Source organism: Rhinopithecus roxellana, chromosome 1, assembly GCF_007565055.1.
Source record: "Rhinopithecus roxellana isolate Shanxi Qingling chromosome 1, ASM756505v1, whole genome shotgun sequence".
Lineage (NCBI taxonomy): Eukaryota > Metazoa > Chordata > Mammalia > Primates > Cercopithecidae > Rhinopithecus > Rhinopithecus roxellana.
The window spans coordinates 83,524,197-83,550,581 of NC_044549.1; the positions used below are offsets into that span (position 1 = coordinate 83,524,197).

The 26,385-nt window shown below is 45.4% G+C and overlaps 1 protein-coding gene across 2 annotated transcripts in view; it reads left to right on the top strand.

The window, feature by feature from the left end:
- Positions 1-664: 664 nt before the first annotated feature.
- Positions 665-26,385, top strand: part of PTPRG (protein tyrosine phosphatase receptor type G) — a 744,286-nt gene continuing 718,565 nt past the window's right edge. Inside the window, exon 1 of one of the 2 annotated variants that reach the window (XM_010357825.2) lies at positions 665-1,469. In XM_010357825.2, coding sequence (XP_010356127.2) covers positions 1,385-1,469 — 85 coding nt within the window. In that variant the 5' untranslated portion in view covers positions 665-1,384. The remainder of the gene's footprint in view (positions 1,470-26,385) is intronic. The other variant, XM_010357826.2, reaches the window with a different exon arrangement.

Genomic DNA, 26,385 nt, shown 5'->3' on the forward strand with positions numbered 1-26,385 from the left:
CCACTTTCCCCAGCCTTGGACTGGGCCAATGAAAGCCCGAAAAGGAAAAAAAAAAAAAAAAAATTGAATCTCAACCTAGCAGGAGTGCAAAGGCCGCTCGGCTTTGTTTCCCGGCGGGGGAATGCGCTATGTTGGAGGCGCGAACAAGGGCCGCGGACGGTGAGCCCCACCGCGGCAACTGCCAGGAGGTGAAGCCGAACAGGAAACCCCATCGCTTTAAAAAGGCAGCTGTCCGCCCTCCGCCTTTCCCCGCGCCCGGGCCAGGGGCCCCTCAAGTCCGGGATCCGCGAGCTACGCGGACGGGGGATCTCGCCAAACCCGAGCAACGTGCGGCGTCTTTTAAGAGCTCGAACAACGGGAATCCGGCAAAAGACACGCCGGCTCCAGAAGGCAGCCTCCCTCCTCTCTCTGAGCACGGGCTACAATCGCCCCCAGTCCCCAAACTGTCCCAGTAGAGGCCGCAGCCACCGGTGTCGCGCGGACAGAGCGGAGCCGAGGCACCCCGTGCAAGGCGGGAGCCAAGCGTGGCTGCTTTAAGATCGCGGAGAGCGCGCGCCCGCCGCCAGCTGGCCCGGGCTGCGCGCCCCCGCCACCACCGCGCGCCCCCTGCTCGCTCGCTCGTTCGCTCGCCGGCTTTAAAGTCTCTGCCAGGATCCATGCTCACATGTTACTTCCTGTATGGAGGCATGGCCAGTTTCCAGCCCCGCGCTCTTCGTTCCTCCCCAGCCTGCGCCGGAGCCACAACTTTCAGGAGCATGGACTGAAGGCGCCCTCGCCCCAGCGCCCCTCTGAGATCCTTTGTGTTTTTCTCCGTTTCCTCTGGCCGTTTCTATTTTGGGGGGCTCTCCGCTCCCCCCGCCTCTCCCCTCCCCTTCCCCTCTCGCAAACATGCCTCCTTCCTTCCCGGGGCCCTGGAAGGAGCTGCCTGCCTGAAGCCCGGAGACGCCGCGCCGCGCTCAGCCCCGCCGCCGCCCGCCGGCTTTCGGGCTGTGCTGCGCTGCCGACTCAAGTTGGGGATCCTCGGCTGCTCGCCGCAGCCGCCGCCTGCGGTCCCTGCCTGCCCAGGGCCCGGGGCATTGCCGCCGGCCGCCGACTCCGCGCCCTGTCCGCTCGGCTCTCTCCTTTTTGAACGGAAAGCAGCCCTTCTCCGCCGAGAGGATCGTCCCCAGCGTGGCTCTGCGTTCCCGGTCACTTTTTGAGATTTTCCGGGGGGCGCTCGGCGGCTTCCCGGATTCCAAGGGGACTCGGGCCGCCGAGCGCGGGGGGCCCGTGGAGCGGGCGAGCCGGGGAAGCGCCCCGGCTTAGCGGAGGCTCGCACGGAGGCAAGAACTTATTCAACAAGTTTATCCCCCTGCTTTCCTCTTTTCGATGTGCGTTTTCGGACATGCGGAGGTTACTGGAACCGTGTTGGTGGATTTTGTTCCTGAAAATCACCAGTTCCGTGCTCCATTATGTCGTGTGCTTCCCCGGTGAGTGCCGGCCGCCGAGGGGACGCGGCCCCGGCCGGCGCGCGTTGGGGATGCAGAGTTGTCGTCCGGGCGCGGAGCTCCGGCGCCCGTCCGGGAGACCCTGGAGAGGGTGGAGGGTGGCCCGGCGCCCGGGGAGTAGAGAAGGATCTGCTCCGCTGGCTTGGGCGCTGTTTAGGGAGGCTGGCTGGTGGTCGAGGAAGGTGGAGGCAGGGGCCGGCCGGGGAGGGGCTGGGGGACGCGGGGATCTGCTCCCGTTCCGTTTCGGGGGGCCTGGGGAGCTGGAATCGGGAGAAAGGGGTACTTGCTTTGCTGACTTGTCGCCGATCGGGAGAATTAGAGTTGTGGGGCGGTTGGGGAGACTGAAGCCATGGAAAGGATGCCTCTGTGGGTTTGGGGAGCCCGGGATGAGCCCCCTCGCTCCGGCGGGTATTGGAAGGAGCTCAGAAGGTGGGGGTTTGCTTCGCTGCTCTCCACCCCTTTAGGAAGGCTAGGTTTCGGAGAATGGAAGTCGGAGGCTGGCCGCGGAGGACTGAGGATGTGGGGAGCAGCCTGCGTTCTGGGGTCGGGGACGCCCTCCACCGTTCTGGGGGCTGGGGCGCGGGCAGTCCTTCGGTGCCGGCGTGAGCCAGCCTCCTTGGGTGCAGTGAGAGGGCAGGGCGCAGGCGGCTAGGGGAGATCCGTATCTCCCTTAGCCCCGACCGTGGCCCCTTCCCTCCACTGCTCTGCTCTATTGGATTGCCGGGGTCTGGACGCGGGGAGGGGGCGGGGGCGGGTCGGCGGCCGGGTTGCCGTTCGCGCCTGGGCGGATTTTTTCCTGTCTCGCGCGTCTTGCCTACCTTCATCTTTGCCCTTTTGCAGGCTGTTCGCGGCTGGCAGACCCAGAGCCGCCCCTTTCTGGCCAGGTTAAGACAGGAACAATATTGCCCATTGATAACGAGAATAAATCACCGCACGTAACGGTGTGAGGCTCGGCGACCCTCCACTTCCAGCCCTCAGCTGGCAAGCCCCCCTCTTCTCTCCTCTGGAGAGGGCAGAGGCCAGCTGCCTCCTTCTCCTCTCTGGCAGGTCCCCTGGGCAGCAGCCCCGAACTCCCTCGTAGCTGTCCTGCTCCCTCCCTGGGGGTGGAGGCCAAGTCCTGCCCTAGCCCGGGGAAGGTCTGGAAGAAAGGGGGCGATTCGCTTTTTATCCCTCGCTCCCCTCAAGACAGAGAATTCCCCGTTTTTCTGTCCTCTCATTCGTCAGCTCCTGGATACCCGGAGGTGGAGGTTATCTGAATCAAGAAAAAGAGGAACGTGCCTCGAGGTCTCCGCTCTGCTCGGTTACAGCCGCCTGTCCCCGGGCGGCTGGAGCGCCCGTTTTTGGTGCAGCGGGTCCCTTAGTCCCGTCGTGCGCCGTGGAGCAGGGCTCGGGAGCCCTCGTCACTCGGGGATCCCTCTCGGGGGACTGGCAGCGAATGCCCCCTTTGCAGATTCGGGGATGGCCTCGAGGGGCAGAAAGGCAAAGCACCGTCTTGTCTTCTGCACCCTCTTTTCTCTCTTGCGCATCCTCCTGCCTGCGGAGCGGCACGGAGCTTCAGCCCAGAAACGCAGCTCGGAGGCCGAGCGAGGACATGCGTCCACACTCACCCTGGGGCCTGGGGTTTGCCCACTGGAGTCCTCCCTCTACGGTAGTGTAGGCCATGGGGACATCTCCCCTTACAAACAACTGCCTTCATTCACTTAAAGACTACTGCTCACTATTTGGGTTAATTATCTCCCCCTTCTAGTCTCCCCTGCTTTACCACGGACTTGCCGGCTGAGCGGGCTCAGGTGCACACAGGGGTTGAGCTTTGTGAGGGCCACTCTTTAATGGGTGCAGTGGGAGGCCGTGGAGGACAGACTTGCAAATTAGAGGAATTTACAATTCCACTTCTGTCCTTGCGCTCGGGGATGCAGTCAGTGGGCTGACCGTGGTTTTCTTTTCCCTGGTGTTTGAGGAAGCTTGAGATCCAAAATGAGACTGCCAGGGAGCATGCCTTCGTGGGGCTTGGACCATTTTCGTCTTCTCATTTTCTTTTCGCGCCCATGCTGCGAGGTAAATAGCCCCTTCCCTGGTCCGGGAGCCGAGGGGTGTCGGAAAGGAAAAGGACAGTGGTGGGAGGCGCAGGGAAGAGGGCGGTTTGGTTTGGAAAAGTGCAGCCCGAGAGAGGGAGCAGCAGGCTTTGGAGCACTGCAAAGTTAAAAAATATCAGAGCTTGGGGAGACGCTGGCTTTCCGTTTTCCGAGGTTGCCGCGGCGCCGCTGGACCTCAGGGGGCGCCCCCGAGCCACTGGTGGGGCTCCTGCCACCTCCACACTGGTCGGCCTCGGCCACTTCCACGCCGCAGGGATGGGGAGCGCGTGCCCGGGTTCCGAGGCTCTGGGGCTGCTGACGCGCCTTGGCGCGAGGAGGCGGCCTCGGCCTGGCGTTGCTGCTCCGGTCTTTCTCGAAACCCGGTGGGGGCTGGAGTTCGCCTTGGGATCCCCACTTCTTGCTTGCTATAACCTCGAAAGCCCTTATCTGTTTGACACGAGGGATAAAAATGCTTCTGTTTTGGAGTAGGGTCCTCCTTATGAGGTCTTAGCCAAAATCCTTTGTTACTTAGTATTTTTGTTTGTTTCCTCTCAGAATCATAACTCAGCATAACTCTTCAGTTGCATTTGAGTTTTCAGCTCTTGTTTAGGATGTACGGGTTAGCTGTAGTTTGGGCAGGGTTTTGGAAACACAGCCCTGGCATGAGCTTTTTCCCAGTGGATGGGAAACAGTGGATTTTTGTCTTTGAACAGCAGTGTGGCAGGTTTGGGATCCATTCAGCGTTAATAATGCTTCAAGTGATCCTTTCCAAGTGCAAAGCCAAGAGTGTTACCAAACATGATATTAGGCATATTACGTTCCTATACATCTTTATAAAGCACTGCAGAACTATTTACAAAAATAGCGAAATATAATGGATCCCCCACTCAACTTCAGCACTCACAACTCAATCTTTCATGTCTTCCTCCCCAACATCTTATTATTTTAAAGCAAATCCTACACATAGTTCATTCAAACTCTGATATATATCTCCAGTCACTGGGAATTTAATTGCCTCTGACACAATATAAAATATGTTACTAGAGAGGGTTAACCTTTTATCTATTTTACGTTCTCAAGCTATTCAGCAGATTTTTTAAAATTGATTTTTGTCTTTCGGCCCTCAGAGTGAAACTCTGGTTTTGATATGTTTTGTATTGTAATTACATTACATCTAGGATGCTGTCATTGGAAACACTTCAGATGGATAAGCTCAGCTGTGTACCTTGGATGTGTCAGAATTGGAGGTTCCATGATTAACGTCGGGTGAATCGTGAATCTCCCTTTTAAGCTGTCTCTTTTTTTATTTGCATGTGCGGGCTTTAGTTCTGATGGGCATCCCTTATGGACTTAGGAAAAGGCAAAAGTAATATTTGGAAGTCAGCAATCTTTCTCTTTACAGGGTGTGAGATTGTACAGGGTTTTTTTCCCTCTCCCTCATGTATCATATTTGAAAATGAAGAATCTTTACCCAGTCTCTAAACTGGGTTCCTTTGACACAATTATGGAATAAAACCTTTGATGTTTCCTTCTAAACAGTGTTCACATTTGAGGGTTGATGGAGTTACAACACTAATAAAGATAGGCATAAACAGGGCCTTTTGGAAATAGGGGAAGTTGCTGCTGTTGCTGGAAGAAGAAAGGTCATAGGAAAGATTGGCTGATGTGGGAAAAGTCACTACTCTATAGTGAAGCTTTGAGCATTTCCCCTTAATTATGGGTCTGTTTTCACTGAATAAAAGATTATGTTGTTGTTTACATGAAGCAATCCAGGGCATGCTGAGGATTTAATGCAGCAAAACAAACAGCCGTTTCAGATTTGCCTTTCTATTCTAAACTGCTCCCAAGTTAGCAGAGTAGAATCAGTTATACCTGTGTGCCGATTGAAAGTAATTTTCTTGGCATTCACCTGAGATCACTTAAAATGCCCTAGAGTAGTTATTCGGGAGCCTCTCCTACTCCCTTGCTTCCCTTCCTTTTCCTGGAGACTTCTTTTCTTTTTTTAAGGTAGAGTCTCACTCTATCACCCAGGCTGGAATGTAGTAGTGAGATCCTAGCTCATTGCAACCTCTGCTCCCCCGGTTCAAGCGATTCTCCTGCCTCAGCCTCCTAAGTAGCTGGATCTACAGGCGTGTGCCACTATGCCCAGCTAATTTTTGTATTTTTGTAGAGACAGGGTTTCGCCATGTTGTCCGGGGTGGTCTTGAACTCCTGACCTCAGGTGCTCTGCCTACCTTGGCCTCCCAGAGTGCTGGGATTACATTTCTACTGGGCTGTTGCTTTAACACTTTGCTTTTACAGTGAAACGTTGTTTGTTCTTTTTAAATCTGGATTTCCATTCAGCATGTGGGACAATGAAATGCCATTTCTAGGCAGGATGAAGATTACAATATGTGTACATTCTGAATTAAGAGATTTAAACAATTGTAATTAATACTGTCATCCTGGGTTACATTTCATGTGGTCACATTCCAGAACCCGGAGTTTATGAGAAAAATTTAGGGCATCTGAAGTTGCCTCTAAAGCACTGGATGCCCTGAAATTAGCCCTTCGTTTGCTTTGGTTCAAAGTTGACCTCTGTTAGATGTTGGGTAGTGGTCCCTGAAATTGTTTTTGGCTATATCCTGTTTAGAGAATAAAATGGGCTGTTTTATTAATATTATGGAAGCCAAGAAGTACACTGCTCCCCACCTTTAATTCTCCACCTGAGCTTGATCTAGGTTAAGCAGCCACTGATGAGGTAGAGGGGGTGGCTCAGGAGGGGCTGAGAAGAGCCTGCTCTGTGAGGGCTTCTTGTGGGATTTGGCAATAGTCACTGAATTTGTCCCAGAATGAGGTTGCCTGTGCAAATGATTAAAAGATAAGGCTGGGCACTGTGGCTCACTCCTATAATCACAGTGCTTTGGGAGGCAGTAGGGTCGCTTGAGCCCGGGAGTTTGAGACCAGCCAGGGCAACGTAGGGAGACCCTGCCTTTACAAATAATAAAACACTGGATGCACTCTTTAGTCCCCACTACTTGGGAGACTAAGGTGGGAGGACTGCTTGAGCCCATGAGGTTGAGGCCGCAGTGTACTGTGATCATGCCACTGCACTCTAGCTTGAGTGAGACACAGTGAGACCCTGTCTCCAAAAAAAAAAAACAAAACCCCACAAAGTCCACATTTGCCAGTCTGAGAAATGGGACCAACCATCTTGCTTGGAAATGAACTATATCCAGTACTAGGGCAACGTTCTGTGCACTTAAAAAATCAACTGTACTTGTATAAAAAAGAGTTATCTGATACGGACTTTGCTTTGACTTATTTTTGGTATTGTGTTTATGTGGAGTTGTAACCAGCAAAATCAATAAAAAGGATAAGTATATTCCAGAAACCTGTATTTACTTCCTGTTGCTTTTCCCTACAATTTGCCTGTTGCAAATTTCTAAGAACTCAGGATTGTTAATGACTCTTTAAAAAATGTCTTAAAGTAATATAGGTAAATTTCACTTTCAGGAAAGTCTGTGATGATTGAGATGTAGAACACATAAATTTGTGGTTTACTCAGTACGAAAAGGATTGTTAGGCATAAGTGATGGCTGTGCAAGATTGCTTTAAGTAGCTAGAGGGCTTCTTGAGTGATTGTCCCCTCCCATTGGGACAACTATAATTGGAGGGACCATTTTACCTGGTATCATTTGTAGCAAGATATTTGGTGTTTTGACAGAAAAATATATTCTGTGTGAGATAGCTTGCTGGATCTATGCAGGCCCAAGGTTTTCATGATTGCAGCCCTTAATACAACTATTAAAGAATTTTTGTTTTTGGTCAGGTGCAGTGGCTCATGCCTGTAATCCCAGCACTTTGGGAGGCTGAGGCGGGCAGAACACGAGGTCAAGAGATCAAGACCATCCTGGCCAACATAGTGAAACCCTGTCTCTACTACAAATACAAAAATTAGCTGGGCGTGGTGGTGCGTACCTGTAGTCCCAGCTACTTGGGAGGCTGAGGCGGGAGAATCGCTTGAACCCAGGAGGTGGAGGTTGCAGTGAGTTGAGATGGCACTACTGCACTGCAGCCTGGGTGACAGAGCAAGACTCCGTCTCAAAAAAAAAAAAAAAAAAGATTTGTTTTAAGTGCTTCCAGGGATAGGAAGAGGAATGACAGGTGATGAGGTTTCTATATGTGCCTGGTTTCTCTTTTGGAAACCTCCCAAATGGAATTGGGTTGTGTTTCACTTGTACTTGGGGTGGATGTGGGGAGGGAGGTAACTTACATATTGAATGAAAACTTTGATGTGTGTCAGCCAGTTGATGACAGTTAACCATACTGTTTTGTCAGCATGTAGCTGGAAGAAATCTTTTAGGAGCCTGGAACTTGTTAATGCTTTTTTATTTGTTTTCTAAACTAGGTGGCTATTGAGAGTTATACAGAATATAGCAAAGTAGGTAAGAATATGGCCTCTGGAGCCAGCCTGCCTCTGCCATTGCTAGCTGTGCTACCTTAGAAAAGTTACATACCCTCTCTGTGCCTAATTTTTTTTCTTCCTCTGTGAAATGGGGTGGTGATAGAAGCCTGACTCCTAAAGTCTTTGTGAGGCTGGAATGAGAATGCATATAAGGACTTAGTGCATGGTAAATAGTAAGTGCTCAATAACCATTTTTTTAAATCAAAAGTTTTATAGGTTTATTTTTATAGAGACAGGGTCTCTCCCTGTGTTGCCCAGGCTGGTCTTTTTGTTTTTTTTTTTTTTGAGACGGAGTCTCGCTCTGTCACCCAGGCTGGAGTGCAGTGGCCGGATCTCAGCTCACTGCAAGCTCCGCCTCCTGGGTTTACGCCATTCTCCTGCCTCAGCCTCCCGAGTAGCTGGGACTACAGGCGCCCACCACCTCCTGACCTCGAGTGATCCTCCTACCTCAACTTCCGAAAGTGCTAGGATTACAGGCCTGAGCCATTGCTCGTGGCCACCGTTTTTATTTTATGTGTTCTTAAGAGATTTGGATAGGAGTGTATGGAAGGAGGACAGTGGAATTGAAAAGGACAACTATGTATAGACTTTTTAAAAAAAATGGTGTAAACATATGTGATGGGTTTTTGTATCTGTCTTTGCTGTTGAGGGCGAGGAGGAATGGGGATCAGCATGAGGACATCCTATGTAAGATTACTAACAGGTTACATTTCGAGATTTAAAGAAATGAGAAAGCCCTCAAGAAGTCTGAGTCTTGCCCACATTGCAAAGGAGGTCTCTGCTTTCTCAGCTTAAAGTGGGAAAAATGCTTTCTGCGGGCTTAAAATGTGTCTGATGAATCTTCCAAATCTCTGTGTAGAAAGAATCGCCTGGTCCTGCATCCTGAGATGTTAATTCCTCTTCTCAGGCCTTATGGACGGTGTGGTAATGGAGGAAAATAGGTTACTCGTTACTGGGATTCACTTTGGCTCCACTGATGGGAAGCAAACAGTAGTTGGGTGTTTGCTTTTGTTTTACACTTGTGTAACACTTGAACACATTCATGTCCTGTCTCTGTATTTTCATGGATTCAGAGCTACAGAGCATATGAGAGAGAACCAAACACTCATGCACACCTCGTGCCCTCTAATCTTTTCTTTTTTCTTTTTGCAGACTGAAATCAGCATGATATTTTTCTGGCCAAACAACAAAATGTGATTTTAAACTACTCAGTTTAGCTATTTTTGGGGAGTAGCAAAGTGACACAGTTGGCTGCTGAATTCTAGCAACTAAAAAAGAAAAAAATGAAAGCATAGTTCATGGAATATGTAACACTTCCATGTAAGAAAATAGGACAACTGGTCTTATTTTTGGGTCTGTGATACTATCTTTCTAAGTGAGTGAAGCAGGGTGTTGTATAATGCAGTGGATATACTTTTGAGGAATTCATGCTAGTTACACTATACATCTAAGAGGTATTTGAGTTATCATACCATTACTGCCTCATGAATCCTGCAGTGCGCTTAGATCCGCTCATTAATTGGGAATGATTTGGGTAGGGGACACAGCCATAAACTATTGACCAAGCATACAAGCATAGTCTAAATTAGTGAGGAAATATTACTGACTTTTTAAGGTTGTCTCGAGAACTTTTTAAGAATTGTGAAAAGGATTTATTTACAAAGCAGTGGTTATTTATGAGTTCTACCTGTTTTTAAAAATGGCACTTTTCCAGAAGTGTTTCTCTCTAGTAAGGGTGGAGGCTTATTAGCTCTGTCCGTGGGTAGCTAAGGGTGGTTACCCTTGGGTGGTTACCTAACATCTTGTTGACGTGGGATTGGGTGGCGCTGGGGATCTGGGAGTTTCAGATATACATATCTCTTATTCAGAATCCACACCAAAACCCCAGAGACCTGGGTTGAAATTCTTAGTTCATAACAGCATTTACCTTGGGCAAATGGGCCTCACCCTTTTAATCTATAAAATGGGAATAATAATTATGATAGCCTACGCTTACCAGGCACATGTGATCTATGCCCCATGCTTGAGTATTTTATATGCTTTTAATCATCCCTGGAAGTGGAAACCGTGATTATTTCCACTGTAGGGTGAAGAAACTAAAGTTGAAGAAGGTAGGTCCAAGGTCACCGGGCTAGAAAGGCGCAGGGGTGTTGGCGGGGGGCGGTGGGGGGTGGGGGGGGCGTGGCGGTGATTGTAATATGTTTCTCTAATCATTGCTCAGGATTTTTTTTTTTTTTTTTAGACAGAAAAAAGTTTTTTTTTTTTGAAGAGAGTATGGAAACTAATTTTCCTAATTGCACAGGAGGGCCAATTGAAAGATCTAGCTTTTTATGTATTTCACCCTATTACTTTTCCCATATAAGCAAGTGCCATAAACACTGGGTGAAATACTGTACTTGCTACAATTAAATAAGTACGTAATACAATTAGTATAGGATTTTATTTGGTTGCATTGAAGAGATGACCTTTCAGCAAATTACTTTAGCTTCTGAATAAGCTGATAATAACTGTGGATAGAGTCTGAATTTGTTGGTGGTGAGTTTTTTTGACACTACTCCTCTTCCAAATTACCTAAATTGATTTGCTTTGTAATTTGAGAACTTTTGTTTGGGGCTTTGAATATGGTTACTTTGTAATAATGCGGTATTTTTACTGTCCCGTGCATATCATCTAAGTGTGGGCAGCAGGCTGTGAATCATAACTTCAGGAAAGGTCTGAGGGTGTTGTGTTTGGCAAGAGATGGCTTGGATTCTGCATTTTTCCTCTGGAGTTTGGAACTAGCCATGGGAGCCAGCCAAACCAGCTGTGGGATCTTGGGCAAGACCCTCAATTTCTTTGGGGTTGTTTTCCTCACCTTTCACTAAATGGCTTCTAAATTTTTTTTCTGGAATTTTAGAGATTGTTGATTCTAGGCTAGGCAGTTTGGAAGGGTTATGGTCTTTTTGCAATATGCAAGTCAGATGCCCGGGACACACTGTGATCTGTGAGGTGCACTTGTTGACTTTTTCCTGTGAGGGTTTGCTTCCTAAGGCATTGAGAACCCTTCCATTATCTTGCTAACCTTGCTACAGATTATCCTGAGGGAGTAATAGACAAGGTGGTGAGTGGAACTTGGTTAATGGAATGCCTACAAGCTATTTTTTGTTGTTGTTGTTGTTGTTTTTTAAACATGAAACGTTGTTTCTCCTGGAGACCCAAGTAAAAAAAAATACAGAGATTTGCTCATGCCAACAAAATTATGTGTAGCCTTTAAAACTATCTAATGTGATTTATGATTGGAGTGGTGGGGGCAGACGTCTTTGTCTAAAATGAGAAACAAAGCTACTTCCGGATCTTGTGTCTGGAAAGGAGAAATGGAGAAAGGACAGGCATTTGGGTTATCTGGAATTCTACAGATGTTCTTTTGGCCATACTACGTTTAAAAGAAAAAAATAAATTAAAAATTAAGAATGGGTTAAAAATCAGTCATTTGGCATTCATGCCATCAACAAGTTTCTGTGTGCCTAGAGCATGCCAGGCACTGTTCTAGGCACTGGGGAGACTGTGATGACCAAAACAGATGGAAGCCCCGGCCCTCATGAGAGCTTCCCATGAAAGTCTGGGTTATTCTTGAAAAATAGGAAGGTCTAACAGCCTAGGGCCTATGTTCTTGCTAGGCAACAACATTAGCCCTTGGGATGGGGCACACACCTGGCCCGTAGTGGTTATTTACAATACTCGGCTGGTCCCTGGAGGTGTTTGCCACCCAAGCATAGGTGGATTTTCCTGAGGGACAGATTTTTTTCTTTGGACTTGTTTGGGGTTTTGTATTGCCTGGATTGGTCATGTGTAACCATGTGTGTGCGCACATGCACTAGTGCGCACAGGTGCATTGCTGGCTGATGACTTGACTTCTTTCCTATCAATCTCGCTTATGAAGCTGAAGCTCAGCTCTCCTGGCTGTGTCCTTTTCTGGCTTTACAAATGGCCTGCTGCTTGGATGTTGCACAGTCATGTGTTGACTTCCCTGGTTGATCTTTAGCTTGTTTAGAATTTCTGTTAGCTTGTTCAATTAAAACAAAAGTGTGTTTTGAAAAATTGCTCATTGAAGAGCTGGTTCTCTTGATCACTTTCTTGTTATCAAATGGCCCAATAAGGGGTATGATGTAGGGGGACAAGGGGGGAAAGCCAGTGACTAATGGAGTAGGATCTGAGTACATTAATATTGGAGATGCCTTATTGGTGGGTCCCTTGCTGCTTAGTTTTTTTACACAATATTGCTGCCCTCCTAATTTTTGCACATGGATTTCCAATAAATGATAGAAATAGTGCACATTTTAATTTTTACAATAACAGCATGTGAAAGCTTGAACTTTGTACACAATAGAGTGGCTAGCTTTTGACTCTTACAGATGTAAGATTTGAGGGGATGATTCCTTCACCCTTGTTTTAGTACATGTTCATTAAGTGGTCACTGTAATATGTAATACATTTTCATGAATTCCCTACGTATGATTCAGAGCAAAATTAGACTATGTTCTTTGAGGGCAGGACCACATTCCTCCTTGTGCTGTATCTTTGGTGTGTTGTATCTTTGGTAGTCATGTTTGAGGGCTGACAGAATGAGTAGATAATGCTCTTCAAATGGTTATAGAATGTTTTACAAGACACTGATGTCATTGCATGTAGTTTCAATATATCTCATGTTTGTATATTGTGTCTTCTTAAGAGATATGCTATCCAAGGTTAATATCTTCCTCAAGATAATTCTGAGTATATTTATTGTCATGGTGGTTGAAGTTTATCTTTAAAAAGAGAAAAGCTAAATTCATACCTTCTGTTGGCCACTACGGTATCAATTGCTGAAAACAGGATTCTGTTCTAATTAGAGGACAAATGTGTCTGGGACCGCAGGGTTATGTTTTGATGGTTGCAATGGTAGTAAACCTTTTTTTTTTTTTTCTCTCTCTCTCTTGTGGAATAATTTAAGCTAAATTCTGTGAATACGGTGCTCAGTGTTTGAAAAGTGGCCTTGGATCTTAGGGTTGATTCAGGAGAAGGTAGCCTTCTTATTTCTGCTTTGTTTGTTCCAGAAACAGTGAATGAGGTATGCAGAGAGCAGCAGAGCATGCCTCAGCTGACAGTAGAGCGTGAAAATGAATGCTGATCTGTTGCCCAGTAATGGCTTTGTGCAGGTTGCACTGGGAGAAGGGCTTGCCTGAGCTGATCATTTTTGCTTGGTTGACAAGTACTAGTTGATCACCAGATCTCCTGCCCTTGATGAGACAGATGTTGGCTGGTACATCATGGTGATTCCAGATGTGTGTAGGCAGAAGCTAAGTTTTCTAGAACACATTGCTAGTCAGTGCCTGCCCTGTTTTATCCCTCTTCCCACCAGTTGTTTTCTCTTCTACAGCTAGTCATTTTCTCTTATTTACATGTGTGTAAAGGTTATGAGTGGAGGGTGCAGAAAATCTCTTGACAGTTTTAGGCACTAGCTTCTCATTTTCCCAGTCAGTTTGGTCAGAAGCTGCTGAAATTATTTCATGTGATAGAGGTTTGCATGCTAGAGGTCTTAGTTCATTGTGGGTTGCTGTAACATTACCTGAGACTGGGTGGTTTATAAAGAAAAGAGGTTTATTTAGCTTACAGTTTTACAGGCTGGGAAGTTCAAGGGCATGACCCTGGTGTCTGGTGAGGGCTTTTGTGCTGCATCATAACATGGTGGAGAAGGTGGAAGGGGAAGTGGACATGTGCAAAGAGAGGCAAAACCCAAGTGACATCCTGACTTCATAACAGCCTCGCTCAAGGGAACTAATCCATTCTCATGAGAAATGACTCGGGCTTGCCAGAATGAGAACTCAGTCACTGCCTTGAGACTGGCACCAAGCCATTCATGAGGGATCCACCCTCATGACTCAGACAACTTCTACTAGGTTCCACTTCGCAGCACCACCATGTTGAGGATCAAATTTCAACAAGATTTGGTGAGGACAGACTGAAACCATAGCAGTGCATAACTCTAGCATTAGAGATCTTTCTGAACATATTTTAGGATGTGGTTTTTCGAAGAACAACTCAGTTGCTAGTGAAGTTTCTTAACTGAAATGAGGGAGTTGCTGGTTCTTGAAATTTCTGTTGCTCCTTATGATGCGAAGTGGGGGTAAAATTGATTTCTGGGGAGTCTAGGGGAAATGTAAGCACTCTGACCACATAAACAGAGGATTTTGTGAAAATAAACCTTATATGCCTTGGAACCTTTAAGTGGGGTTGAGGGAATGAGAGTTGAAGACAAGTGGATTCTGATGAAAGAGGCCAGTGGCAAATGTGTATTTAAAAAAATATGCATTTTTTTGCAGGTACTAGAGTGAATCCCAGCTTTGTCCTTGGCTAACTTTGGCCAGTTACTTTATTGGTTTTCTTATCTTTAAAATGGGGACAATGAGAATTTCAACCTTGTTGAGTCCTTGTGAATATTAAATGAGATGTGTGTACAAAGCACCAGAAAAGCATTAGGCACACAAAACTTTTTTTTTTTTTTTTTTTTGAGATGGAGTCTCGCTTTGTCACCCAGGCTGTTCAGTGGCACGATTTCAGCTCGCTGAAACCTCTGCCTCTTGTGTTCAAGCAATTCTCCCTGCTTAAGCCTCCTGAGTAGCTGGAATTACAGGCACCTGCCACCACGCCCGGCAAAGTTTTGTATTACATAGAGATGAGGTTTCGCCATGTTGGGCAGGCTGGTCTTGAATTCCTGAACTCAGGTGATGTGCCTGCCTCGGCCTCCCTGGAGTTGGAGTTGATATTACAGACATGAGCCCCTGTGCCCGGCTGGCACACAAAATTTTATCAATGGTAACTGTTTTTAAAAGCCAGTGCTTAAGATTCGTGAAACAAAAGTGTGCGTAAACATGCTCTCAATGAATGCTGTGCAACTCTTGTGAAGACATGGGAGAGAGGTGGAGCTACGACAGCAGAGATCCCACAGCAAATAAAGTGGCAGAACCAGAATCTGAACTGGCTTTTGGCTGCTGTCATGCTTTCTTCTGTGCAGAGCTGGAGTTCGATGAATTTAAGGCTCACATGGCTACCAGGAAGAATTTTTTTTTTCATTGACAGAGGTTTAGCAAAGATGGCTTTTAGGGTTTAATTTGTCCTATATCCCCCACCTTGAAGAAAAAGGTTTATGCTACTCTTCATATTCTCATTGCTGAAATTATCAGCACGAGTAAGGTACACATACCTTGCTATATATCTTTGTGTTAATATGGGGCCAGTCACACCCCCTAGGTGCATACAGATAGGGACATTGAATGAAAGTGAACAGCATATGTCTTTTTCCTGTCCCTGTGTGTTATTTTGCAGTTTTTCTACAGAGGAATTGGAGATTGGCATTTGAGCTGATGGTCCCCAGTCCCATAGCTGTGGCAGATGTTGTTAATTGATCACATAGCTCTTTGCTACTGAAGCCTGAACTAGGTCTTAGAATCATTTTCAGTAGTTGGTCTGGGAGAGACTTTTGTGCCATCTCTGTGCAGATTAACCAACCTTCGAAAATAGCATGAGAAAGAGAGGTGTATCCAAGTGGCTACTGTATTCTTGCAAATAGGTGTGCTGCTACATGGGTAATTTTTAAGGTTTGCTGGTCCATGAAATTGATTTGAACGTATATTTGACTCACGTTTGTTTATTCAGAAAAAAAAAATCCAGTCTCTTGATGGTGGTTACATCATATTTTAATTGGTGAGGTCCACTAATGGAGGTTTAGGGATCTAAATTCACTTGCTTATTTTTCCTTTCTTCAAAGCCCAGAGGTTTTGCATCAGATTATGGTGCTTGTAGGACTGTTTGTATTCCAAAGTGACACCTTTCTGAATTCTTAGCTATTTAAGTGAGTGTTAAGAATGGGCTTGATGACAGCAGATTTAAAACTGTCATTGACTTATTGGATCCTTTCCCCCTCTTGTTTATACCTGACAAAGTGTCTTATGTTTGCTCTGAATAAGTTTATTGTTACCTTTAGGGTAGCTTGTTTCTCAAAATTTGAGTGGTCCTCTGATCAGTGTTATTTTTGATAAGGAAATTGAAGAGTAGGGATGAAAGGTGAAAGGAATTCATTTGCGAAGGTGACATCAGATAAATTTTGGGTGCTTGGTAACATACCAAGTACTCGGATGACATCAGGTAATCCTGTATTTGTTTCCTGTATATGAGTTTTTCCACCTCAAGATTCTTTTTGATGTTGAGCCTTTGCTTAGTTACTGTGAAATGTCTGTAGAGCTCTCTGTTCAATATGGTAGCCACCAGCCACATGTGGCTAGTAAACACTTCAAGTGTGGCATGTCTAAATTGAGATATGCTTTAAGTGTAAAATATCAAAGACAAGTGAAAAAAGAATGTGAAATATCTCATTAAAACTTTTCATTGACTGCCTATTAAAATGATATTTTAGATATATTAAGTAGAAAATGCCATTGAAATTACTGTCACTTGCTTCCTTTTACTGTTTCATGTGACTGCCATAAAATTTTAAATTACACATGTGCCTCTCATTTGTGGCTCGCATTGTATTTTTATCGGACAGCGCTGGTCTAGAGAGCTCTTTCCAACATTTTCTCACCTTCCAGAAGAGCATTTCACAGCTATAAACCCCTGTGTGACATTGATTACTTGGTTTCTCTTCCCTGCCCCTTCAAAATGTAGGGTTAAGAGAAACTCTTGTAATTGATGGAGAAGGTTGTCTCCTGGAAGATATTGCCTCTGGGATATTCCGGGTATGTCAGGATAGCAAGTTAGGGTCATTTAGCTTTGCGTGCTTGTTTACCCATCTGTGAAATGGGGTAACATTCCCTGCTCCATGAGGTTGTTTGAGGAGTAAATGAGGTAAACCATGTAAGGCATTTGGCACAGGCGTTGGCATCTAGGGAGCACTTGAAAATGAAAGCTGTTATTATTATTTTATCAGCTCATGAGTAGACATGTAGCAGAGTTCCTGGCATTGATTTCTCCCTCTCCTGGTTCCTGTTGGTGCTGCATCGTGGGACATGTGTGGGTTGCAGACTGTTCCCTGCTACCTAGGAAATCCAGGGACAGCATCTTGCTTGAGCTCCTGCTCGGCAATTTGAAAGGTAGAAGGGTACTTGGAGATGTTCAGAGATTGCACATGGCCTGCGGAAGCTCCTCGACAGACTGGTATAATCCATTGCAGCAATCAGCCCCTGGTGCCTGGTGAAAGGGGCTTTATAATCCTGGACCCTTGTGTTTGCTTTCCTGGGTATTTCATGAATAGCCAAGCTCATCTAGGATCCAAGCTCTGGACTCGAGGGTATTACCAGTGGTTCAAGCTTTAATACAGCTGTAGATTTATTTGACCAGTTGGATCGGATGGTGGTCTCTGCATCTGAGTAGTGCAGAGACATCCAAAATCCCCTCTTGGGATGTTTGGTTCCTTTCTCCAACAGAATGTTAAAATGGGTGGCTTTTCCAAGTAAGGTAAATATTCTGTACTCTCTAGCCTGCTACTTAATTTGGAAATTAAAATGTGGAGAATGTGAGAGACAGGACATACCCATATGAGAAAACAGGTCTGCCTAGAAGGGCTTCTAGCTTGGATCCCATTGTGTCCATGTGCATCCACAGGCCAAGGACGTGGGCAGTGGTGGCTAATGGCTAGGGAGGGAAGCAGAGGGACAGCTGGGAAAACTCCATCCCTGTTTAATTGTTTTGTTAGGTTCCCGATGGAAATGCTTCCTTCCCAGGGAGTGTTTGGCGGGGTGGACACATGCCCTTTGTTTGGTGCAGGTGATAAGAATCTGGGTTTCAGTGGTAAGTTCTTTTACGAGGGATAAACAAAGATGTTAAAGTCTTGCAGTTAGGGTGTTGAAGGGGCGTTGGAGGATCCTCAGGCCCCATCTGGAGCCTTGGAAACTCAGGGGAGGGCTTCTGAGAGCAGCCTGTGAGCCCCCACATGGGAATGGGAACAAAAGGAGTTCTGAGGACTACCTAATACTCTCCAGCAGAGCCAGACTTCACAGTGACTCTGAAAGAGACTAGTCCTCCAGACTTTTCTGTCCACACAGAACTTTGGCTGAGTTATCTCTTGCCACATTATCAAGGCATACCCTTTCTAGGGAGTGCTGTGATCACCTGCAATTGCCTCTAGTGACAGCTTCCTCTCCCGGTGTCCCTTCATGGGGTCTCGGAGTTTTACTCTTGTGTAGTATTTTCCACTGTAAGCCCCAAGGGAAGAACATCTCCCTCACCGGGGGTGAGGGAGGGCCCTGAATTTCTGCTGTTACTCCGACAGGTGTTTTTTACAATGTGGCTAACACAAACCATTTGTTGAGCACCTATTGTGAACATGAGCTGGTGAAATAAAATAACTTCATCTTAGAGGGTGGACACACTTTATCCGTAATTCATCCTTGCATTTCTGAGGTGTGCAAGTAGAGGTTTTGCTAAGTTAAGGGATTTGCCCTGTATCATGTAACGTTGAAAGCAGCGAAAGCCAGCGTTCTGACTCCAAAGCCAGTGCTCTTCTTTCTAACAGTATGATGCTTCTGTTCATACATGGATAACCATCTATGCGCAGCTTGTGAATTGCACTTACTGGATTGAATTTTGGGTACTTAAGAGCTGAGTTCTGAAAAGGAGAAAGGCCACGTGAGCGAGGACAGAAGGGTAACTTAGACTGATGTCTTCATTTTTTGGCACTTGGCCACTGTAGGGATACATGGAGTAGGGTGAAGTCTTTGTATGTACAGTTGATCCTCGAACAACATGGGTTTGAACTGTGTAGGTCCACTTATATGTGTTTTTGTTTTTTTTTTTCAATAAATGTCTTAGAAGATATTGTGGAGATTTGTGACAATTTTTTAAAAAATCTCAGATCAACCATGTAGCTGAGAAATATTGAAAAAAATAAAAATATGTCATAAGTGCATAAAATACATGTACATACTAGTCTATTAATGTGTTAACTGATGGTTTCTGTTATCAGTAAGGCTTCTGGTCAACAGTAGGCTATTAGTAGAGCTTCTGGGGAGTCCAAAGTTGTACTCTGAGCCAGGCATGGTGGTACTTGTAATCCCAGCTACTCTGGAGGCTGAGGCAGGAGGATTGCTGGAGCCCAGGAGTTTGTGGCCAGTCTGGGCAACATAGCGAGACCCAATCTCAAACAAACAAAACAACAAAGACAAACAAAAGTTATACTCGGATTTTCAACAGTGCAGGAGTCAGTACCCTTAATAACCCTTGAGTTGTTTAAGGTTCAACTCTATTCTGATTTTTTTTGTTGCTGTTTTTTGAGACCAAGTCTCACTCTGTCGCCAGACTGGAATGCAGTGGCGCGATCGATCTCAGCTCACTGTAGCCTCTGCCTCCCGGGTTCAAGCATCTCCTGCCTCAGCTAATTTTTGTATTTTTAGTAGAGATGGCGTTTCACCATGTCGGCCAGGATGATGTCGATCTCTTGACCTTGTGATCTGCCCTCCTGGGCCTCCCAAAGTGCTGGGACTATAGGCGTGAACCACCGCACCCGGCCATCTGATTTATGGTGGATATAATACTAGAATATATTTTAAACTTAGTAAGTGTTACATATGTTAATAAAAGTAAGGGAAAAAAACCTAACTGGGTAAGTGTGTTTTATTCCTGTGGCTAAGAATAAAGTAAAAGGACTTAATGATTATTATTTTCTTTTGGCTGCAGAAACCCTTAAGTAGATCTTCTTAAGTTACCTTGGGTAACAGGATATAATTATACCCTTGGTCTGCAGAGGGCATGTTAGCAAGGTACTGTGTGATTTGTACTGGTTTCTGGAGGTTTCCGAGTAGTTACAGGGAAGTAGTATCTTTTGATGGAGAGAAAATATTTCTGTTTCCCTCACTGGCATATTAGTCCTCGAGCATAGCAGACATGCGTTCTTGCTTTCTGACTTTTCAAAGCCTGGGCTTGATCCATTCTGGGGGTTTTTCTCAATGGTATTTTTGGTACCCATCTATATAGCCAAGGAAGCAGTCGTATAGCCTGGGATGAATTTTAAACTTTTCTGGAGGTGGATACTCTTTGAATAATGAATCCCATCTCATTGTGCTCTCAGTTAGTTCTAGCCTGGAGGAGGCGTTGTAAATCTAGTCGTTAATTCCCGGAGAGAAAGTTGCCGAAGTTTGTTTTTGTCTTTCTTTCCTGCCACACCTGTTAATTAGTTCCAGACACTAGCTAATCAGACTCAAGTGTAAAAGCTCTGGGGTGAGAAGGAAGGTCAAATCAGCTGTCTTTCTCCACACACAACAGAAGCCCTGGTTTTAGTAGCAAGGTTTCATGGCATCCTTTTCCCCACCTTAGTTCCCTGACTCTGCATTTGATTCATTTCTGAGTGCAGGCTGTGCGTAGCCATGGGGCTTCTTGTCTCATGTGGTGTTAGGTTTGTGTTCATCAGCTTTAGAGCATGTGGCCATGAGAATGTGAGACGGGGAGCAGGGCAGAGTAAATGAGAGAACCCATAGTTGCTTCTTTTTTTCTTTTTGTGAGACAGAGTCTCACTCTGTCCCCGAGGCTGGAGTGCAGTGACGTGATCTCAGCTCCCTGCAACCTCTGCTTCCCAGGTTCAAGCGATTCTCATGCCTCAGTCTCCCAAGTAGCTGGAATTAGAGGCACGCGCCACCACGCCCAGCTAATTTTTATATTTTTAGTAGAGACAGGATTTCACCATGTTGGCCAGGCTGGTCTCGAACTCCTGACCTCAAGTGATCTGCCCGCCTCATCCTCCCAAAATGCTGGGATTACAGGTGTGAGCCACCGCACCTGGTCTATGGTTGCTTGTTTATCTTGGCACGTACTGTACTCTTATTTTATTTTATTTTTATTTTTTTGAGACGGGGTCTTGCTCTAATGCCCAGGCTGGAGTGCAGTGGCATGATCTCGCCTCATTGCAACCTCCTGCTACTGGGCTCAAGTCATCCTCCCATCTCAGCCTCCCGCATAGCTGGGACTACAGACATGTACCACCATGACAGGCTGATTTCTGTATTTTTTTGTAGAGACAGGGTTTTGCCATGTTGCCCAGGCTGGTCTCAAACTGCTGGTCTTAAGTGATCCACCCGCGTTGGCCTCCCAAAGTGCTGGGATTTCAAGTGTGAGCCACTGCACCTGGCCCTTGCTTTGTTTTATTTATTAATTTTTTGTGCTGGGAATGCTGAATATATCATATATTCATACACATCATTATATATAAATGATAAAAATTGCAAGAGTAGCAACCACATGTAGCCAAAATGGGAAGCTATCCAGTACATTCTTTGTGGTCCTGGCACAACTCTGAGATTGATGCTGTCTCTGTAGGAGGGAATGGGGACAGCATGAGATAGAATAATCTATCCGAAGTGGCGAGCGCAGCCAGGACGTAGCCTGATATGAACCCAGGAGCCTTTGCCTATGTTTAATAAGAGTGGGATTCATGTTAAATTTAACCATGTATTCTGTGTTTGTTGGGATGCTGTGAAGGGAAGGATGACCAGGCTCATTCTTGGGTCCAGCTATTAACTTCTGGACCTTCCTGTTTCCAGGCTGTAGATACAGAAACGAATGCCTGAGATGTCCAGTGGGACGTTACGATTTTTAACTATTCGGGAGTTTCCTCTTGTACGTTATTGCAAGGAAGGTAATGGATTCAAGACAACTGTTAGTGGAAATTCCATGTATTAGCACTTTGCTTGGGGTTTTGGGGGTTGAAAAATGTGTGCAAAATGTCCCTCAAGCAATGTGTGTTGCAGTATAAGGCTGAAACTAATAACATGCTGAAATACTGATTCAGATCCCAAGTGTTCAGGAGCAATAGAGTAATGAGGGACGACACCTTCCTGTGGGTATCCTGGCTGGTATTTTATGTACGCAGTGAAGTGAACACAATAAAGTGAACAGAGGCAATAATGAGCATAAGGTGGTTGACCAGGAGGCAAATAGGCTTATTCCTAGAGCTGAATCATGCATTTCTGGGACTTGGACCCATATCTGCCTTGTATCTTAGGTGCTTCCTCATGGTATCAAGCCATTAGTGACTGCCAGCTGGCCCTGCAGAGATTTGAGAGGCTTGGGAACCAATGTTGAGAGGCATGGGAGCCAATGCTGGATGCATTGACTGGCCGCTAAATGCAAGGCTGAGGCATTCAGACTTGGTTTTGTTGTCCATGGAGACTGAGCACCGGGAAGGGCTCAGTGGCTTCCTTACAGTGGTCTTGTAAAATGTAGTGTCTCTGTTCTTGGTCATGGACTAGCTTTGTTAGGCCCTAGTACATCTGTAAGATGGGATAATGGTCCCTGTCTCATAGAGCTGATGGAAGAGTTAGATGAGGATGTAAGCAAAGCACTGGTCCCTAGCAAACACATGATTATTGTTGTTCTTAGTGTACTGCTATTATTTTTGCCTGCCTAGCATCTCTTTAACATTTTTTTCTAATAGCTCCTTTGCTACTCTTTGGGTATTGATCTTTTCTCTTCTCTGTGTTCTTCATGGGATCATCTGCTGATTGAGGAGCTCTGTCCACACCTTTTTGAGGGTGGTACAAAACTCAGGCTAGGCTCGATACGCCTTTTCTCCCTAGAATTGGCGGCTTGAGCCATGTGACATGAAGACATTCTCGTCTTTCTCAATTCCTGTCCCCTGAAGCTCAGAGCCACTCCGATCCTTGCCCTTTCTAAAGCTGGATTGTTTGGCTCTTGATTGGTGTCTTTGAGATGTCCAAGGTTCTTTCAATACATTCTTTTAATGCTTACATTACAAGGGTTGATATGGGTCATTTTCAATCAAAGGGCACAAATATCAGCTGGAGGTACACAAAAGGATAGATAACTAGATGTGTTGAGAAGGACAGGAACCTTCTCCCCTGCCTGCCAAAAATAATCCTATTAAAGGTGGTTTCATTTCTCTGCTTGGTTTTTCGAGTTCATTCATTTTGAGCTTTTTATCTTTGGGAATCTGAGGACTTTTATTTTGGTGCTAGGGACAGCCTCTCTGGAGGAGACATGCTGATAACACTTAGCCTTAACTGCTTCTCTTGATTTTATTTGTAAATTAGAATCCTAAGGATCTGTAAGGAAATGAGTAAAACTTAATTGAACAACATTTAGAGCCTGAATTAAAAATAATAATAAAAAGAGTCTATAATGGTAAGAGGCCCTTGAGGATGCGATGAATGCAGAGCTGTGTGTCTGGGTGTGTATTTTGTGCACACCAAATCCTTTCTGTCATGTTTTAACTACTGCTTAGAGTGGAGGTCAGCAGAGTGTCTGATTACCTCCAGAGTTCCTCTCTCTTATCATATCTTGTCTGTCGCTCAGTTTCCTTTTCTGGCATTATTGGACAGCAAGTGTTCTAACTTAAAACCAATGTGAAGAAATTTCATTTGTTTTTAACTATGAAGACGAGTGCTTCCAGCAGAGCACTGTACTTTCAAGTAAAGTTCAGTTTTTTTTTTTCCACTTTTTCTGGTTGGTGCCCAAAATGCATTAATTTTTTGTTGTACGAGTTTGCTTATGTTACCCTGCTTTGATCTAAGGCCTTGTTACCATCATCATCTCTTTAAAACTGGGATTGTTGGCATCTGAATCATTTTTGTGTTTTATAGGTCCTTAGTAATTCATCACAGCTTCATTGGGTTTGTCCAGCCCTCATGCAGAATCTTATAAAAAATGCAGCATCTCCACCCGCCCCAGACCAATGGAATCAGAATTTGTGTTCCAGCAAGATCGCCAGGTGACTTGGTACATGTTGGAGTTTGAAGACTACTCTCTATTTGAATGGGAATGTCATTCTAGTCTCCACAATTTTTCACAATTTTTTCATTAATTATTGAAGTGTAACAAATGTTCATTATAGAAAATAGGGGAATTCAGGTGAATGTGGTGGTTCACGCCTGTAATCCCAGCACTTTGGGAGGCTGAGGTGGGCAGATCACTTGAGCTCAGGAGTTCCAGACCAGGCTGGCCAACATGACAAAACCACATCTCTACTAAAAATACAAAAATTAGGCATGGTGTCTGGCACCTGTAGTCCCAGCTACTTGGGAGGCTGAGGCAGGAGGATTATTTGAATCTGGGATGCAGAGGTGTCAGTGAGCCAAGATTACACCACTGTACTCCAGCCTGGACAACAGAGGGAGACCGTGTCTAAAAAAAAAAGAGAAAGAAAAGAAAATAGGGGAATAATTCATATAGGTACATGGAGGAAAATGGAAATCTTCTGCAAATCATCTGTAACCTCAACACCCAGTCTTACCTTATGACTTGCCATTTGGTCTATAGCCATTAGGTGGGTTGTTGATGCATTTTAAAAACAATATTAGAGGCTGGTGTGGTGGCTCCCACCTAAATCCCAGCACTTTGGGAGGCCGAGGAGGGCAGATCACTTGAGCTCGAGTGTTGGGAGACCAGCTTGGGCAACGTGGCAAAACCCTGTCTCGACAAAAAAAGTACAAAAATTAGCCAGGTGTGGTTCCATGTGCCTATAGTCCCAGCTACTTGGGAGGCTGAGGTGGGAAGATGACTTGAGCCCAGGAGGCAAAGGTTGCAGGCAGCTGAGATTGTGCTACCGCACTCCAGCCTGGGGAACAGAGCCAGACTCTGTCTCAGAAAAAGAGAAAACAATATTAGGACACTATTGCGAATATTAAAACATCTTTTATTCAGCATGCAGTTTGATTCTTAGGAGATGAATGATGAAGATACAGTTCTGTTTTGATCAGTGGCACAAAATTCTTGAAGAAGCCTTCTTTTCTCTCAAACCTGTTTCATTTGCTGGGGACCTACTGTGTGCCAGATGCTGCTGCCTTCCTTGTGGAACCATCTAGCTGGTAATCACAGTGGAAAATGAAAGGACACTGATTGGGCTATTGGATTATAACATTAATTTTTTAGTGAAGCCTCTGGACAGTTGAGACAAAGGAAATTATTTAACGTAGTTTGCTTTCTGCTTACTTTTTCTTCTTTTTATTTTTTGCCTTGTTTTGCTAGTATGGATTTTGATTTAATTGCTACTTTAATTGGTTTCATTAGGTGATAGATTCCTGTGATTGAGTAGACCTTTTCCATCCCAGAATATCTAGGATTTGAAACTTAAGGTCAGGAAGGACAAGTTCTTCAGTGGAGCGGGGGTGGGGGGGCGGGATTAAAAAAGGGTGGTTGTCTTGGCAGCGGAAGCTTGCTAATTACATTGCCAGTTGTAGTATCTATTTATGATGGAGGCACTGGGGACCCAATTAGCAGGTCATTTTCATGTAAGAGTTTTGTGATTGGACTCTGATGTATGAAGATGATATGGCAACCAGTGAGCACCTTCCCAGTGCAGGGGAATTGGAGGTGGTTTTAGATCTTGTTGCCTTGGATCTCCACAGGTCACTGATAGGAAACTAAAGCTTGACTGTTCCTTCTGTTCGTTTGCACCACCGGTTTCTAAAGTTATCTTGTCTGCAGGGCCAACATTACTGAAAAGTTGCTACTTTTGAGAGCCTGGCTTCCTGGGAAGGAACTGGTCATAGTGATGAGACCAATAGCAAACTGGAAACATAGGGATGGGAAAGGCAGTGGGACCAGGAGGGCACTGACACATCCCTTTGGTCTGGATGTCTCATTTGTCTTGGTGCTGCCTCCCAGAAAGAGTCTACTTGGCTTCTTTGACTAACCTTGATGTGGAAATGCTCGAGTATCATTAGACAGACTGGGCTACCGTGTTCTCTCCCTGTTTATTCCTTATCATTTGTAGACTTTGTGTTACCCAGGTATTTCTGTGCTTAGATATATGTGTCTGCTCCCAGCTGTCTGCCCACATGTAGGACACAGAGCAGGTGTGACTCACCTGGTGGATGCCAAGAACAGAGGGGTCTGTGATGGCCCATTGCAGGGGTCACTGTTATGGGGGATGGGGGCAGTTTTCTGACTCCTTTTTATGTTACTCACAGCAGAAATTAAGGGCCTATGGTGGTGACAGTATACACAGTCTTGATGTTAGCTTATTTGTAGCACTGATGGCAAGTATCTCCCTACATTATTGTGTAAAATAGAAACGTAGAAAGCAAACAGGCATGCTGTATATAAAGGGCTTTTAACAGAACTTGTAGCTATCATTTATTCCTTGTCCTTACATTTTAAAATTTTGAAATAATTTCAGATTTCTAGAAAAGTTGCAAAATTGTACAGAGGATTTCTGTGTGCCCTTCTCAGGTTCTCCAAATGTTAAGTTGATTGCATTTGTTTTTTCTGTACACACAAACACTCCCTCTCTCAGACTCATTTTCTCTCAAACACACACTTTTTTTTTTTTTTTTCTGAGCAGTTTAAGTTGCAGATGCGATGTTTCTTTACCTTTAAATACTTCAAGATGTGTTTCCTCAAAACAGGGACTTTCTCTTGC